Genomic DNA, 18,377 nt, shown 5'->3' on the forward strand with positions numbered 1-18,377 from the left:
TGGGAGTTGTAGTCCCAGAACAACTGAAGAGCCATAGGTTCTTCATCTCTGCCACAGAATGTTAATAACGGCTGCTGGTATGTGTGGCTTTTTAAATACAGCAGATCTGGTGCATGTTGATGGCAACAAGTTGTTTCCTTGCAAAACAAAAGCCTTTCCTAAGTGAGATGTAAGTTCAGTTTCAGGAGGTTGAACCAGGTTATTTTTCGATCAGAAATTCACACATCCAGTTACTTAAAAAAATTGGCGGGTTGGAGCTAGATTTGTGGTTCCGTAAGTGTACATGCCCAAGCAAAGGACTAGTGCAAGACCCTTGTGGTCCAGCTGGGCTGAGCAGCCCGGGCTACTGCAGAGGCTTATAAAACATTCCTAGCAGGGAGATTCTTCCAACTTGGTGGTTTGCCACATGAGGCCGCTGTGCACAAACATTTGTGATTCTGTCCCTAGTAGGGAAGGTGAAGAGGGTCAGAGATAGGAAACTGACAGCAGGGATGAGGTGTACCTGTAGTTGGCTCTGCCAGTTACTGGCTCCACCCGCTGTTGGCTCCCTGCCTTGTATCCTACCAGTCCCAGACTGACCTTTTTTTCCACCCTAGCATGAATGTGGTGGTTGGTGCCCCACAGGCCAACAGCTCGCAAACTGGTGTGACGGAGGCGGGTGCTGTCTATCTGTGTCCCTGGGCGCCTGGTGGCAGTGCCTGCGCCCCCATTCAGTTTGATACCAAAGGTGAGTGATCCCCCATGATTTTGGGGTCATTATAGGGTCTATACAAGCAGGAAAGGGCAGTCTCACTCAAAATGTCAACAGGTGAAGATTTGCCCATAATTGTGTATCCATAGTAGAAAAGGTGACCTTGTTTAATTTGTGCCATCCACAATGGTGCGAGGCATCATTCACTTTGTTTCTTTACCTGTATTTCTTGTTGCAAGCTGCTCCTGTCAAAAAAAGAACTTATCTGTTCAGCAGGGACTGGGAAGATGCAGGAAATGCCTCACATTCCTTCCTTCTGATTACTTAACAGCAGTGTTAAATGCCTAAGCATCCTTTTTTAAAAAAAATATTATTGGATAATAACAAAATTTATTTTGTTATTTATTTAAATTTATTGGATAATAACAAAAACCACAAAGCAGAATAACACACAAAAACAGAAAAAAGAAAAATACATCAATGAACAAAAAAAGGAACAATAAACAGATAAAAAATAACAACAAACTTAATTCTTTACAAATCCAACCTTTGAAACATCTTGGTTGACTTCCTCTAGTCCCTCCCTTCTGAGTTTCCTTGTAGTTGAAAGTAACAGCTTTCCAATATCATTATTGAACTAAAACAATTTCTAATTATAGTCCATCTTGTTCACATTTCTTAATATTCTAAATCCCATTTATTTAATTATAACTTAGTTTAATCCTAGGCCTATTTGTTTCTTTCAAGTAATTTCTAATTTTGTATATTACAATATTTATTCAAATAGTCCTTAAATTTCCTGCCTAAGCATCCTTAACAAGAGCAGTGCCTCTGTATGTGCCTAATAAGCCTTAGAATGTTGCCTCCATGCTTTGGCTATCCAACTTTCTTAATAGATTTCTGAATGATTTACTTTTTTACATGAAAGCTAAGAGTCCAGGCCCCCTTTTATGTATGGGGGTGGCCGAGCAGGAATGAAGATAAATATGGACTAGGAGTCATTACCCCAAATGAACTTAATTCACCTGGCAACCATTTTCAGAGATGTCTTGCATTTCAGTGATGTTCAACTGAACATTCCAAGCACTGGTCTCACTGCCAGCATCAGTAGCACTTGTAGGGCATGCGCATGTGTGAGCCAGTCCCAATATGAGGAGGAAACTCTTCATGGAATCACTGTATGTGTGGATGTGGCTAACATCTGCAACTGCAACCTCAGTTTAAACTGAGGCAGGTAGGAGTTGTGATCACAGATAAAGGCAATGTTGTCATGTACAGGGATGGTTCACGCAGCTTTCGTGAGATCAGCGAGCAACCCCAGTGACAGTGCATCATGCATGCCTGTCTTACACATGTGTGGCTACTGCCACCACTCTGAACTTGCCCTGCAAGATCCATCCCCTACAAACCTTCACGGCCTAGGACCCTCGTACCTACGCGACCACCTCTCCCAGTATGCCCCACAGAGAGCCTCAAGGTCCATAAATAGCAACACCCTAGTGGTCCCGGGCCCTAAGGAAGTTAGATTGGCTTCAACCAGAGCCAGGGTCTTTTCAGCTCTGGCTCCGGCCTGGTGGAACGCTCTGTCTCATGAGACCAGGGCCCTGCAGGATCTGATTTCTTTCCGCAGGGCCTGTAAGAGTTGTTCCGCCTGGCCTTTGGCTTGGAGCCAGTTTGATTCCCTTCCCCTCTTTCTTTTTTCTTTTTCCTTTCTCCTCCTGTGATGAGGCTGCATTTTAATATTTTAATGTTTCAGTATTTTAATGTTGTATTTTAATCTTGTTTTTAAGTTGTATTAATTCAACTTGTTTTTATTATTGCTAGTTAGCCGCCCTGAGCCCAGCCTTGGCTGGGGAGGGCGGGGTATAAATAAAAATTATTATTATTATTATTATTATTATTATTATTATTATCCCAAAAGGAGATGGAAAATGATACTTGTGGCGGGGAGCCACGTGAGATTTGGGGGTGAGAAAATCGGGGGCCAAGGATGAGATCCCGGCTGAGTCATGAACTTGTGGTGGGCCTGGGAGTAATCGGAGCTATTTGGAGGTGGGCATCTGATGAGATGTGAGGAAAGAGCTAATGGCATCTTGCCTGCATGTACAAACCTGCAGTCAGACTGACTACTCATGGATGGCATGTGGCTGAGGGGGGTGATATGGTGGGTCAGTAGCTTCTGCCTTCAAATCTGACTCCTCTCTTCCTTCTCCTATGCCGCTGCTGGCCAGGTGATGAGGTTGAGCAGCTGCACGGAGTGGTTGTGAAAACCTTCAAGACTAAACAATGGTTCGGAGCTTCTGTGAGCACCTGGAAAGACACCATCGTGGTGGGTACAATAAACAGACCGTTTTAGAGAAGCTTCAGAAGCAGAAAGGGGTGGAATTAAATCGAGCCTCGCTGCAAACAAACCAGAAGGGATGCTCAATAAACTTTAGATGTTGTACAGCCTCCCCACAAACTTTGTGCAGGCAAATCGGGACGAATACTCAATAAACGGGTCGCCTGGAATCAGCTTATATTTGTTGGAAGAGCAACAGCAGGGCTCTTCCTATTAATAAACTAAGGGTTAAAACTGGCTAATTATGTTAAGAGTTAGTCAACTAGCCAAGGGGTGGGAGGAGGTGTTGCTTAGCAACCAGACAGAGTGGCATGATCTTCACTGAGGGAGCACATGCTCTGATTGGCTGGTTAGTTCTGAGGCAATTTGGCCTGACCTAAGAAAGCCAAATCGTCTCTGTTCCTTTCTCCTCAATTATGCACCATTCTTTAATTCAGTTTTGCTTAGTATGGTGTTAACAAGACTTTTTCTCTCTGGACGCATTATTTAAGTGACTCGGCTAACGATAATTTCAACAGACGCAATACATCTCACTATAATGAGGAAGACTTGTGACCAGAAAAATCTGTCTGCTTTGTTCAGTCTGCTGCCCAGATGTTAAGTGTTGATGGGCAGCTTAAAGGCCCCTGCTCTCCCTCCATAATATTTTTCAGCCTTAAACAGCAGCCCTTCAGAGGACACCTTCAAAAGTCAGAGAGTCCTTTGATAGCCATATATAAATATAAATATAAATATAAATATAAATATAAATATAAATATAAATATAAATATAAATATAAATTAGGTAGGGTGAACAGCCACCCATCCTCTGCAATTACGAGGTTGTCCCTCCTGGAGGGGTGTGATTGTCATTGATACAACATCCTGCTCACCCCATTTTTTCACCCTACCAGGCTTGCGCTCCTCTCCAGCACTGGAATGCCATTTCTGGCCAAGAGGAGGCCACAAAGACCCCCACGGGCAGCTGTTTCTTAGCCACAAGTGGCCTGCAGCGCTTTGTTGAATTCTCACCATGCCGCAATATCCAAATGGAATCAGTTTACAAGTTGACAAAATATGGTGAGTGCAATATGCAGGTGGCAGGGAATTTGCAATAGCCGAAGCTCCAGGCCTTAAGGAGAGGGTGTGCAGAATTTTTGCCCAGAAACTTTGCCTTTGAATGAATGGCACCCTTGTTTTGCTTTTCAGACCACTCTAGTCTGCTCAGATTCCATGTCTGGCCTCGTGTAAACGGCTGTCGAGTGGTTTGCCCCATGCTCCTACACGCTCAATTGCAAACAAACAGCATGTGTGGATTCACTCAAGCCACAATGGTCACAACAATCCCTCCCCATTCTAGAAGAAAGTTGTTTGGGTCCTTCTGAAAAACCAGAGCCTTGCAATGTCAAATGGAGGCTATTCCGTTAGGGATACCTACCTACAACCAGCACAATTTGTCCTCAGGGGCAGTAGGAATATAAGCCGTTAAAAACTGTTTTACAAATCGTTTGTGCAAATTTTAATAATAAAGCGTATAGGCCCAACTTAACATGTCAATTTTTATCCGCGGAGGGGAAAATGTTATGGAAAAGGCCAGATTATTTGTACGAAATTAATAATATGAAATTATTTTGATATGAAATATTGATAAGTAATTGGTGATGTGAATGTATATTTAACTTAGCTTTTCTGATTACATTTCATGTTTTGGTAAGTTAAATATACATGTACATAACCAATACCAGTGATAAGAAAATAAATGTGGTAAGAAGACCATGTTTAGGCAGCCCAGTCCGAAGCTGAAGGAGGAACGGTGTTTGAGTATGGTGTCCTGGTATGTGCGCAAATCAGGGTTGGGGGACTTGTGGGGCTCCAAAGACCGCTGGACTACAATTCCCATCATCCTTGTCCTCTGGAAATGCTTGCAGGGGCTGATGGGAGTTGAAGTCCAGAGGGCCGCAGGCTCCCCATCCTTGATGTGAGGGGTCTTCCCCACACTGTTGATTTACACCCAGTTGATTTACATTGCTTTTCTGTTTCTTTGCCTTCAATCAGCAAAGGACCACCGCTACTGTGAGGTTGGATTCAGCTCTGCCATCTCTGATGTGAGTTTTGGGAGGGAGAGGGGCATGGCCCCAAGAAGCATGGCTCCCCACACCTGAGACACAATTTCCAGAGTGATTTAACAATCAATCCCTCTTCACAGAGAATTCTGGGAACCAGAGCTCTGTGAAGGGAATAGGGGTCTCCCAAAAACTCCCAGCACCCTTAACAAACACCAAGTCCCAGAATTATTTGGGGGAAACCATGACTTTTTAAAGTGGTCGTTGTTGTTGTTGTTTAGTTGTTTAGTCGTGTCCGACTCTTCATGACCCCATGGACCAGAGCACGCCAGGCACTCCTGTCTTCCACTGCCTCCCGCAGTTTGGTCAATCTCATGTTTGTAGCTTTGAGAACACTGTCCAACCATCTTATCCTCTGTCGTCCCCTTCTCCTTGTGCCCTCCATCTTTCCCAACATCAGGGTCTTTTCCAGGGAGTCTTCTCTTCTCATGAGGTGGCCAAAGTATTGGAGCCTCTGCTTCACGACCTGTCCTTCCAGTGAGCACTCAGGGCTGATTTCTTTAAGAATGGATAGGTTTGATCTTCTTGCAGTCCATGGGACTCTCAAGAGTCTCCTCCAGCACCATAATTCTAAAGCGTCAATTCTTTGGCGATCAGCCTTCTTTATGGTCCAGCTCTCATTTTAAAGTGGTACCATAGTGCTTTAAATGTATGGTGTGAACGGGGCCTTAGTCATCACTGGAATTGCCAACATAGCTCAGTGGGGGAAAACCAGCTGTAAAGAGGCTGTGCCTATTGTTTTAGGTTAGCGGGTAATTGCTGATGTCTTCTGAGTCGCAAATAGGTGGTTTGCTCAACACACATCTAGGCTGTGCCTTTTTGTGTGAAGCAATCAGCTGCCAAAATGCTGGCCGCATGCTTCGGTGTCACACAGAAGTCATCCTTGGGTGTGCAGAGCAAAGCAAAAACTGTTTTCCGCCTGGCATATAGAGGCAGATGTTTGCTTCTCTTGTTTTGTAGATGTATGTGTGGAGCTGGCATGCCACCCTCTGGGTCTCGTGGGCGGTGGGCAGCTGTTCACAGGCTTTCTTCTACTCTTGTGTGGCTGTCGTTTTGTGACTCTGACCTCCTCTCTTGTCCCCACAGTCTGGGAGACTTTTACTTGGGGCTCCTGGTGGACATTACTTTGGAGGTAAGTGCTTTCATTCCCTTCCCTTCCCTCAGCAGACAAAGGACTCTCCAGATGTTGTTGGACTACACCTCCCATCTTCCCTGACCCTTGGCCATGTTGGCTGGAGGTTGATGGGAGTTCAAATCCAGAAGCATCTGTAGTGCCACAGGCTCCCTGCCACTGCTGAGGGAGAGAGCTCCAGGAATATGGGGAGGCCAGTTAAGGCTATCAGTAGCTACGATCCCTGATGGATATGTTCTTCCTCTTTTTAAATAAATTTTCATAGAGTTTGCGGAAAGGGATAGAAAGATTATTATCTATTATATTTTTATCAAAACGTTTAAATAAAAACAAAGCAAAAAGAAAGGGGATAGAGAAGGGATAAAGGGGAGAAGGGAAGAGAGAGGAAAGAAAGAAAGAAAGAAAGAAAGAAAGAAAGAAAGAAAGAAAGAAAGAAAGAAAGAAAGAAAATACAAAACTTCCAATTCTTCATCTGTTCACTGCATATAAATGTTATTCGACTCAGTCACTCCAACATAGGTAAAGGTAAAGGGACCCCTGACCGTTAGGTCCAGTCGTGGGCGACTCTGGGGTTGCGGCGCTCATCTTGCTTTAAAGGCTGAGGGAGCCAGCGTACAGCTTCCGGGTCATGTGGCCTGCATGACTAAGCCGCTTCTGGCGAACCAGAGCAGCGCACAGAAATGCTGTTTACCTTCCCGCCGGAGCGGTACCTATTTATCTACTTGCACTTTGAGGTGCTTTCGAACTGCTAGGTTGGCAGGAGCAGGGACCGAGCAACGGGAGCTCACCCCGTCATGGGGATTCGAACTGCCGACCTTCTGATCGGCAAGTCCTAGGCTTGCGCCTAGCGCCACCCACTTTCTATAAACCAACATTATCTTCAGTCCTCAAACCCAAATGTCATTAGTTCATTTTCTTTTTCACACAAAGCGTCTACGAGAGGTTTCCTATCTTCAGTAAATGTTAGCAATGACTTTTCTCTAATTAAGCAGGTCGGTTTCGCCATCTCGGCTAAGTCCACTAATTTTAACAACCATTCCTCCATGGTTGGTAACGAAGAGTCCTTCCATCTTTGTGCATATAAAAGTCTCACCGCCATAATGACATATTTAACAAAGCTCCTTAGTCCTTTTCTAATTGTATGGATATGTCTTTCCTCCACTGTCAGAGGCAGCATGCTTCTGAATACCAGTTTCTGGAAACGGCAGGAGGGGGAGTGTTGTTGCACCAGGTCCCACTTATGGGTTTCCCTTGGGGACCCCTGGTTGACCTCTGAAAACACAGGATGCCAGACTAGATGGGCCACTTGCCTGACCCAGCAGGCACGTCTTATTGGAGACTCTGAGAAATCCATATTTAGGCTTTGCTTGCTAGTCTGCATTCCCGACTATTCAGCAGGGTGAGGCAGACCCTGTTCAGTTGACCGCTGTCCTTTTTAGCACCTGGTTTGTGGGAACAAATGAGGGGACGTGGGTGGCCCTGTGGGTTAAACCACAGAGCCTAGGACTTGCCATTCAGAAGGTTGGTCGTTCGAATCCCCGTGACGGGGTGAGCTCCCGTTGCTCTGTCCCAGCTCCTGCCAACCTTGCAGTTCGAAAGCACACCAGTGCAAGTAGATAAATGGGTACCACTCCGGCGGGAAGGTAAACGGCGTTTCCGTGCACTGCTCTGGTTCACCAGAAGCGGCTTAGTCATGCTGGCCACATGACCCAGAAGCTGTACACCGGCTCCCTCGGCCAATAAAGCAAGATGAGCGCCGCAACCCCAGAGTCGGCCACGACTGGACCTAATGGTCAGGGGTCCCTTTACCTTTACCCTGTGGGAACAAGAGCACAGATTGTTTGTCCTGCTGCCTCTGCTGCCTCACGTAGGTGGTCCCAGCCTTGCCAAGGGACTGATGCCTCTACCTTGCTCCTCTTCCAGGTCTGATCTATTCATCCAATTTGTCCATGGTCCTAGCAAATGCTCCTCTCAAACATACCCTCTTGTGGTCACTGAATGAGCTGAAACTCACAGGTTTCACCGCCTTATACTATGATGAATATCGAGGTAAGGGGACATGCATCTTCATCTGCAAACGCTGGAGGAGCCGAGGGAGAGGCAGAGCTTATGAGAGGAGTTAAAAAGAGTTTGGGAATAGACTAAGGAAAGAATGCAAGGAAGGCTTTTACCCCCCAAAACCACATCCCCTTGGGGAGAAATCTTTTGTGGGCTGCACACCAAAAGTGGGTGAGACCCAGAGGGACCACCCTCTTCCCCTGCCCCATACATCTCCTGTCCATCTCTTTCTTTGGACTTTATCTCAAAGTTGACAAAGACTGTTCTAAAGCCCCAGCAAGGGGGAGAATGCCTGTACCTTCCCCCTTTTGATGCTACTGTTATTGAGGTTATGAATACTGCACACATGGAAGCTGTTGGGTGAAAAAAAATATGACTCTCATTTGAAATAAAAATTAACCAGTCCAAAAACAGGTTCAAAAGTTTTACATACAGAACTTAACTCCAAAACAAATTAAAACAAATAAAGCTACTTCCAAGTTGATGCATAGTTTCTTATACTTGTCCAAGTGTAAGGCATAATATTTTAGATTGCATATAGCTTGCATCCTGAGCTAAAAATTAAAGCTCTGTCTCTTCCCCAAACAGCCTCCAGTGGCCCTAGGCTCTTTACTGGAGGACAGAGGTAAACACATCCATTCTCTTCAGTAGCTTAGAACAAATTACTCACTCTACCCAAGATGGATGCCTGCAGATTAGCATATATAGGATCTCTTTCATGTGACTGATCCCAGGGAGATATAGTCCCATGATAGATCCCCACTAATGATTAACCTGTTTGGCTGTTCTTCAGCTTCAATTTAATTTTCCAGTCTTGCTTCACAGTATCTAATACAGGCACATTCTATATTTATTTTGCATTTCAATGTACATTAAACAATCATACTTAACAACTGTTCCTTTTTCCAGGACTGCAGCTCATAAATGGTACCCAAGCATACTGGCTCCCAGCAGCACCCCTTCTTCCCCAGTGACTGACCCTGTTCCAAGTGGTTTGGGGGAAAGGTCATCCAGATGGGACAGAAAACACATTTTGGGAAGGGATGGGAATATAACTCAATCAAGTTAAAAACAAAACAAAGCCTGGTGCGAAGATGCTGCACTGGTTGTGCTTCATCTCCTCTCGCCATTGCCCTTCCCATTCTGGCTTGGCCCTTTGGTCCAGAACTAGCCCTTGTGGAAAGAATTGTCTACAGATGAGCCTCTAAGGCAGGGCTTCCAGTGTGCCCTAGAAAAGATGAACTTTCTATCCAAGGGGGGAAAGAAATCTAAACTATGTCAGTCATGCAAACTAAGCAGACTTGCATATATTAACACATACTATATTAATACATACTTTTCATACTTGGTTCTACTTCTGCTGCTCATGGGTAGGAGCACAGCGAGTCCTTCTTAGCTTTGGAGATTTTGCCAGATGACTAAATCTTCTCATCCTTCCATCCGCGTAGGGTATTCAGTGGCTTTTGGGGAGTTTAATGAGGACCCTGAGTCGCCAGGTAAGGGAATGAGTCTTTGCCGGGGGTGGTTTTTCGGGGTGGAGTACGGTGGGGTCTGGAGCTGAGCAAAAGTCATCTCCTGAAATTCTCCATCATTTGAATGAATGGCAAAATTGGGAAGGGAAAGGAAGCCATTATGTCAAATATTCTCAGGGGGAGTAGTTCCTTGGAGGTGGGGGATCACCATTAGCTGTGGCAAGGCTGTTTCCTTTCCCCCTCCTAATTCTCTCCAGCCACCCTAGCTTCTGAAAGTGGCAATTGTATGTTGGCATCCTCAACATCATGGGTTGGCAAACTAAGGTCTGCAGGCCAGATCAGGCCCAATTGCCTTCTAAATCCGGCCCCTGGACTGTCCGGGAATTGCCAACACGTGGATCGCCAGCACATGCGTTCTTTCCCTCTCTCTCCCTCCCTCTTCCTCACACAGCGGCAGCGGCACCTCCTCCCTCCCTCCTCCTGGCTTCTCCCTGCCCTGCCTAGAGGAGGAAGGGGGCAGGGCTTTGTTGGTGCCAGCCCCTCTCCAGAGCCCTTTCACGTGCCACTCATCGTACCTCCGCCGCCACCAGCCCCTGCCACTCGTAAGACACAGGAGCCGCAGTTGGCTGAGCGCCCCTCTCAAGCGTCTGCCATTTAAAGCAGTCCCTCTCTGGAGCCCTTTTGCACGCCGCTCGTTGTCCCTCGTTCATCCCCCCCAAAAAATATAGTCCGGCCCCCCACAAGGTCTGAGGCACAGTGGACCAGGCCCCTGCTGAAAAAGTTTGAGGACCCCTGCTCAACATCCTAGCATTGTTTAGGGTATTGTGGGGAAAACCTGAGAGCTTCCATTTACATAATAGGGGAAATAATTGGAGGGCAGTCAGCAGAACTGCCCCCCCCCTTTAACTCTTTTCAGAAATTTTGGCTCAGCTCTAGGGTCAACAGGGGTACAGTAGGTACCCCTGGCTTTGCGGCTTGGTTAAGCTTAACTTTGCTCAACATAAACGACTGGCTCTTATTGCTAGGCATTTGAATTGCAGCTGCATACTGCAGACAGTATACATTTAAAACACATTTAAAGCACAGTTCCCTACCCTCCCTCCTGTTAAGTTGTGGGTGAACATATCAGACGACACAGCGATTCTTCAAACAGCTCTTGTTTATTCACAGGCCAGAACAGAACTGAACTGAAGTGTTCAGTCAGCCTGCTTATATAGAGCTCCAGTACAACGTAACTGTAACAATTTTCTAAAACTACCCAATCACTGAACGTCACTTTCGATCCCTTATTTGCATAACTATCTACAGTATCCCTCTGCTGGCCCAGGGTGAGAACTTCAGTACACAACACCTCCCAAACATAATCCTGGGAACTGTAGTTTGCTAAGGGCACTGGGAATTGTAGGTATGTGAGGGTTAAACCCAGAACTATTTGTCTGGGGGAGTGCCTTATGGGGTGTCCTCAAGCCTTAGTCATGGGCTGACTTTGTGACTTTAGTCCAATCAGTGTCTCCCAGCCCCAGCTTTTCCATCTGTAAAAAGGGAATTATACAATTAACGTATTTTGCCAGGCTGCTGTACGGAGCAACAGAAGAACAAGCTGCTGCTGTTCCTTGCCTACAGTGTGGAGCAGGGGCCTTTTATCTTTTATAATATAATAATAATAATAATTTATTATTTATACCCCGCCCATCTGGCTGAGTTTCCCCAGCCACTCTGGGCGGCTCCCAATCAAGTGTTTAAAACAGTACAGTGTTAAATATTAAAAACTTCCCTGAACAGGGCTGCCTTAAGATGTCTTCTGAATGTCAGGTAGTTGTTTATCTCTTTGACATCTGATGGGAGGGCGTTCCACAGGGCGGGCGCCACTACCGAGAAGGCCCTCTGCCTGGTTCCCTGTAGCCTCACTTCTCGCAATGAGGGAACTGCCAGAAGGCCCTCAGCACTGGATCTCAGTGTCCGGGCTGAACGATGGGGGTGGAGATGCTCCTTCAGGTATACAGGACCTTTTAACGTTATCAGTAAGATTTTATGATGTTGCTAGGGCCATCCCTTCTTGGCCACAGTGTTCCAGACTAAGATAGCTCTTCCCGAGTCTCCAAGCTCAGTCTTCAGGACACTTTAGCACAAACCTCATGACTGGAATGTTGTGAACTTAGCCTACTGGGTGATTCACAACCTCTGAGATGGCTCTTCTCTTTGCAGAGTATGTTGTGGGCGTTCCTAACAAGAGCCTGACAAAAGGAGCGGTGAGTCCTGTGCAGGAGATCTACATTTTTTCTTCTGCGCATCTGGAAAGAAGTGCACAGGCTGTGCTGAATTCCAGACACAAGAGGTTTCAGGGGCGTCAGGCCTGTATGCTTGTGTTGTGCCCTCCATCTAATCCGAAACAAAAGAGCCCTGCATGCTCAGAGACACCCTTGTCTTTACTCTTGTTTCAGTATACAGTGGTACCTCTGGTTGTGAACAGGATCCGTTCCGGAGGCCCGTTCACAACCTGAAAAGAACGCAACCCGCGTCTGCGTGTCTGCGCACGCGTGGGTTGTGATTTGCCGCTTCTGCGCATGCACGTGACATCATTTTGTGCATCTGCGCATGCGTGAGCGGTGAAACCCGGAACTAACCCTTTCCGGTACTTCCGGGTCGCCGCAGGACGCAACCTGAAAACGTGCAACCTGAAGCAAACGTAACATGAGGTATGACTGTATGTTCTAGGGCTGAGAGCAGTGGCACCTAGCTTCAGAGGACGGGGTGTGTGCTAATAATGTGCCAAAAATAAGCCCTGTGCCACTCTGCTGTTATTATTTCACATATTGCTTTGCATTGAAAGCAGGATCTGGGGGTCATAGGGAAGAGTTATGACACAACCCTGTAGGCTTTGCTTGCCACTGCCCAAATGCCTCCCTAATTTGGGGCTCCATCTTTGCAATTCTTACCCTGCCCTGTGAAGCACACTGTGATCACTCTCAGCAATGGAGGGCGGTGGTTGCTTTCTTACCTCCACCTTCTTGAGAAATATGAAGGGTGGGATTCACTAACCCTTGAAATCTCCCTGACTCTCTTATCCCTGTCCCCCATCCTAGGTGCAAATTTTCACCTTAAAGCATTCCTTCCATCTTCTGCGGTCCCTCCCCAGTGAGCAGGTAACAGAGCCTTGAGCAACATGGTTCCCTTCCCTCCTGCCTCTTCCCTGGCATGCTTTTCTCAGCCAGACATAATGCCAAAGGGGTATTATAAAACCTGACACAGGGCCTTCTCAGTGGCTGCACCCAAACTTGGGAGCTCCCTACTGAGAGAGGCTCAGCTGGCCCTTGATGACCTTCTGCTGGCCAGCAACCCATCCTTTTTATTTATAAAGGCTTCTTGAGATTATTTCCCCCCACTGTATTTAATCTGTCATTTTTAAATTGAATTGTGTGTTGAAATGGATGCCTCTTGCTTTTATTTGCTTTTTATCTGCACTTATTTGATTCTAATACGCTCTCATTTCAGTATTGCTTATTAAGATATATGGATTGGCTATTTTGTGTTGTTGCCTTTACTATTACTGGCTGCCAGGATTATTATTATTATTGTTGTTGTTGTTGTTGTTGTAGTAATATAAAAGTGGGAGATGCACATTGTTTTTCACCCTCTTACCTCTTGCAGGTGGCATCCTATTTTGGGCACACAGTTGCAGTTGCAGATATCAATGGCGATGGGTAAGGCCACAGGAGTTAGCACTGCAGTTGGCAGTTCATTTGGATTTGGAACAGCTCTGTGGATGGTCAAACTAAGGACTCAGCAACATTAGTAAAGAAAAAGCTTTTTATATTTGTTATAATACTGTGACACCAGATGGCGCTGTGGAGTCCTGTTTTTCACTAATGTGATTTCTTGCTATGAGGTTTTCAACACATTTTCCTGAATTTCCTTTCTCATGTGTCTAGATGCAGCCAGAGTTTTAATCTATTTTCCCCCTGCTATAAATATGGCTTCAGGTTGAAGACCTCATCCCCTTGCTCTCAGATCCGAACCGTAACACTAGGCTTAAATTACAACCCAGTGCACTGGGAGGGATATTAATTATTGTTCCAGATATTAATAGCGCATAGTTTGAAGGTATTGGAATCATAAGAACAGATTCCTTTCGGAAGAAATAATCGTCCAGGCCCATAAAAATATTATTAAAACTTTTGCTTGCATAACTCTTTAAAAACATAACATAAGCATCCAAGATACACCCCCAATACAGTGGTACCTCGGGTTACAAATGCTTCAGGTTACAGACTCCGCTAACCCAGAAATAGTACCTTGGGTTAATAACTTTGCTTCAGGATAAGAACAGAAATTGCATGGCGGTGGCATGGCGGCAACGGGAGGCCCCATTAGCTAAAGTGGTACCTCAGGTTAAGAACAGTTTCAGGTTAAGAACGGACCTCCAGAACGAGTTAAGTTCTTAACCCGACGTACCACTGTATCCATACGATGTCTTGTGCTCTCTGGAACAGGCTCAGCATCTTAGAAATAAAAGATGCCGGTAACTCCCAAAATCAAAATGGTGTCTCTCTCCCCAATTCCAGACTGCCTTAGTCTGCCTAAGGCTATGCAACTCTTTTTGGAGAATCATTATCACATACTTTTGTTCTCTGCCTGTTCTGAGAAAGACTAAATAGGCAACTCCCTTCAAAATGGAGATTTACAACTCAATACCTTCATCGCATGATCAAAGGTTCACTCCCAGCACAGAGAAACAATCAGCAGGTGATCATTAACTAGTTACAGCTCAGAGTCCTTTAGAAGCTTACTGTGGAAAATGTTAGCCCAAAGTCAGCCGTAGAATTTAGCCATTTCCCATTTTAAAACTTCATTAATACACATACATTTTTCATTTCCGTGCCAATTAAACCAATTTATACTCAACTGGGATGTGGTTGCTTTAGAACAGACATCATCTGGCGGCTCATGGGACCAGACCTGGGCCCCTTAGAAGTACCATGTGCTAAAGCAAAGGCGAGAGTGGGGGGCTGGAGTGGCTATCCCAAACCGCCCCTCACTCCAGTTTAAATGGTCATACAGTAAAACTGCTGCTGATCATAATTTTAGAGTAACTCAGAAGCATGCATCCTCCCCAGTGAGCCCTCTGATTAAGAGTGCTGTTTTAATCTAGAAGCTTGCACACCCCCACTCCTCCCAAAAAAGTTAATTGAAGGACAATCCTTTCCCCCGTGAGATCTAGGTCCCCATTTTTGGAGTCTGCTGCCATCTCTTGTCAGTTGGCTGCTCCTGCAGCCTTGGCAGAAACACGCTTAGGTTTTACCCTGATATAAGTAAAAAAACTGATCCTTTTCCCTTATGGGGTACCCAAGAGCCCATATAAAGTTCTTCTGCAGTTGTGATGTTCTATTATGCTATTGCTATATATAGTTTGCAAGCCGGTTTGGGATTCATTTGAATGAAAAGCAGCATAGAAATTCTATCAATTGGTTCCTACTGCCTGGGTCACTGAGCCCTGTGAGTGTATTTGGGTGAACTCCAAAATCATAGAACTGCAGACTTGCGAGGGACCCCCCAAAGGTCATCCAGCCCAACCCCCTGTGATGCAGGAATCTCAGCTAGTTCATCCATGGCAGATGGTCTCCAACTTCTGCTTAGAAACCTGGCAGGTCTGCAAATCTATTATGAAGCAGCCTGCCTGAGTTGGTTAAAAGAATGGATTACATCGGATAATGCAGACACCCTGGACCTAGAAGCAGCAGCACCTCTCGCTGGAGTCTGACTTGAGCAGAGCTCTAAGGGAACTTTTCTGTTCTCCCCCCTCAACTAGAAAAGATGACATCCTGGTGGGGGCCCCTCTCTTCATGGAACGCCACTCCGACCGCAAACTCTATGAAGTGGGAAGAGTTTACTTATACCTGCAGCAGAAGACCCCCACTGCTTACATCACCCCCTGGCAGAGACTGACGGGCACAGATGTCTACGGTCGCTTTGGCATGGCCATTGCTTCCCTGGGCGACGTAGACCAGGATGGATGCACTGGTAAGGATGGGATGGAAGGCCACCCCCCCTTTCTCCCTCTCTTAACCCCCAATTTCCTATTCTCCATTCCCTCACCCCACAATTGAGTGCTCAAGGTTGACAGTCAGAGTTTCACTTACAGTCACAACCCATTCCTCACCATAGCATGGGCAGAGAGTGTTTCGTTTTAACCCGAGGGCCACAATCCCTTCCAGGGGCCACGTGCCAACAGAGGACAAGGGCCAGAGGTGAAAGTGGGCGGAGCAATGGATGTGGATTTTGCCTTTGTACAGCAGACTTGTATTCTGTTAATGATAAGTTTGTGTTGAAGAAGTTTGCCCTCGGTAACTGAGGGAGGAGATGGGAGGAGGATAGCAAAATAGGAGAGAGGGAGAGACAGAGAGAGATAATGTGAAGAATGCAAATGAATGTGATTTATAAAAAAAACTCCTTAAGAGTTGCTGAAATGTATTACTCATAGATACAGTATTACGCATTTTGTGTCTTGATATTGTGATTTTATGTGGCACCGTATTTTTCGCTCTATAAGACGCACTTTTCCCCTCCTAAAAAGTAAGGGGAAATGTGTGTGCGTCTTATGGAACGAATGCAGGCGGGAGGCTCTGCTCAGCGCTCCCTTTAAAGAGCCGCGTGGAGCGTGTGTGTGGCTCTTGGGGGCTTTTTCCCAAGGAGGGAGAAGGGCAGCCCATCAGTCCCTTCTCCCTCCTCGGGGAAAAGCCCCCAAGAGCCGCACACACGCTTTGCACACTCTTTAAAGGGAGCGTGGCTCTTGGGGGAGCCTTCATCCCGTTGCCCTGAAGAGGCTTCGCATGGCTATCCCAGAAGCCAGATCCCTCTTGCTGTTCTGGCTTCTGGGATTCAGAATATTTTTTTCCTTGTTTTCCTCCTCCAAAAACTAGGTGCGTCTTGTGGTCTGGTGCGTCTTATAGAGCGAAACATATGGTAATTGCCCAGAGACCAGTTGGGTATAGGGTGGTGTACAAATTTAACAAATAATAATAATAAAATACTAAGGGCGTAGATACAAAACCTTGTTCCTACTCACACTTACACATTCCTCATGGATCCAGTTACAGATAGGTAGCCGTGTTGGTCTGCCATAGTCAAAATAAAAAAAATCCTTCCAGTAGCACCTTTAAGACCAACTAAGTTAGTTCTTGGTATGAGCTTTCGTGTGCAAGCACACTTCTTCAGATACACTGAAACAGAAGTTGCCAGATCCTTCTATATAGTGAGAAGGTGGGGAGGGGTATTACTCAGAAGGGTGGTGGGAATGGGAGATTGGCAGATAGCTGAGATGAGCCTGCTGACGACTCTTAACGACTGTAATAGGTCTTACAGGAAAAGGCAAGGGGTGAGAAGGTGAGAAATGGCTTAGTCATGTATAATGGGATAAGAATCCAATGTCTTTGTTCAAACCAGGTCTCTCCATGGTTTTAAGTTTGGTAATGAGTTGCAATTCAGCAGCTTCTCTTTCCAGTCTATTTCTGAAATTCCTTTGTAGTAAAACAGCTACTTTGAGATCTTGTATAGAATGTCCTGGGAGATTGAAGTGTTCTCCTACTGGTTTCTCTGTTTTGTGATTCTTGATGTCAGATTTATGTCCATTTATTCCTCATGGAGGCAAGCAAGAAACGTTTTCAGAAGCATTCCAGCCGAGCAAAAATGCTCAAGGAGGGTTAGACAAAGAGACCCAGAGAGCTGTGTTACAATTCACATCCTCCCCAGAGCCAAATGTGGGAGTACCCAGAAAACCCTCAATTTAAGCCTCAGGTCCTCCTTCTGCTATTTGAATCCTGCCTTTTCTGGGAGTGTGGGAGACCTTTGCCTTCCCCACCACACAGACGCCTTTTCTGCCTGACCTGTTTCTGCGTCATGGGCTTTTCCTCTGCTTCCCTCCGTTTCCCCGCCATCTTTTCTGAACAAATGGGTGACTTCACCTTATCGATTTGGTTCCGTCGCGTTTACATTCCAACCCATTCTTTCCTTCCACAGACATAGCCATCGGAGCCCCCTTCGCCGGCCAAGATGGAGGTGGCCGTGTTTACATCTACCGAGGGCACCATGAGGGCTTGAGTTCATCGCCAGCCCAGTTCCTTGAGAGTCCCTTCTCTGGGCCGGCTGGGTTTGGCTTTGCCATACGCGGGGCTGTGGACATTGATGCAAATGGCTACCCTGGTAACGTACAACGGAAGTAGGCAGCCAATGGGTTTTAGCACTGCCTGCACAGGCGACGGCCATTTTAGGCATGTCCAACGGACGCGCGATCGCTGGCGCACAGATCCTTTCGGTCCCAGAAGCAGGAGGAATGAGGGTGGGGCACGGCGCTTATGTTTGTGGGGGCTGGGAACGGGATCCCTATGCAAATGGGTTGCCGCCTGTATTAAATAAGGGTTTTCCATACTTGAACTTTGCCCTGCTCTTTCCCTGCGAAAACCCTCTCTTTAGTATTTAGATCGGAGCAAACGTCAATCTGGGTTTCCCGCAGATTTCCATTTGCTCCAATTGAGCTTCAAAGAGCAGCTTTTCACAATAAAAGGTCTAGAGCAAGAAAAAAAGGGGG

The 18,377-nt window shown here is 46.1% G+C and overlaps 1 protein-coding gene across 1 annotated transcript in view; it reads left to right on the forward strand.

The window, feature by feature from the left end:
- Positions 1–18,377, forward strand: part of ITGA2B (integrin subunit alpha 2b) — a 49,205-nt gene that overhangs the window by 1,888 nt on the left and 28,940 nt on the right. The window contains 12 exon segments of the mRNA XM_080976559.1: positions 597–727; positions 2,923–3,020; positions 3,926–4,091; positions 5,067–5,116; positions 6,221–6,266; positions 8,190–8,315; positions 9,773–9,820; positions 12,002–12,045; positions 12,880–12,939; positions 13,445–13,497; positions 15,603–15,814; positions 17,810–17,992. Coding sequence (XP_080832685.1) covers positions 597–727; positions 2,923–3,020; positions 3,926–4,091; positions 5,067–5,116; positions 6,221–6,266; positions 8,190–8,315; positions 9,773–9,820; positions 12,002–12,045; positions 12,880–12,939; positions 13,445–13,497; positions 15,603–15,814; positions 17,810–17,992 — 1,217 coding nt within the window.

Source organism: Podarcis pityusensis (genome assembly GCF_964106645.2).
Source record: "Podarcis pityusensis genome assembly, chromosome: 13".
Lineage (NCBI taxonomy): Eukaryota > Metazoa > Chordata > Lepidosauria > Squamata > Lacertidae > Podarcis > Podarcis pityusensis.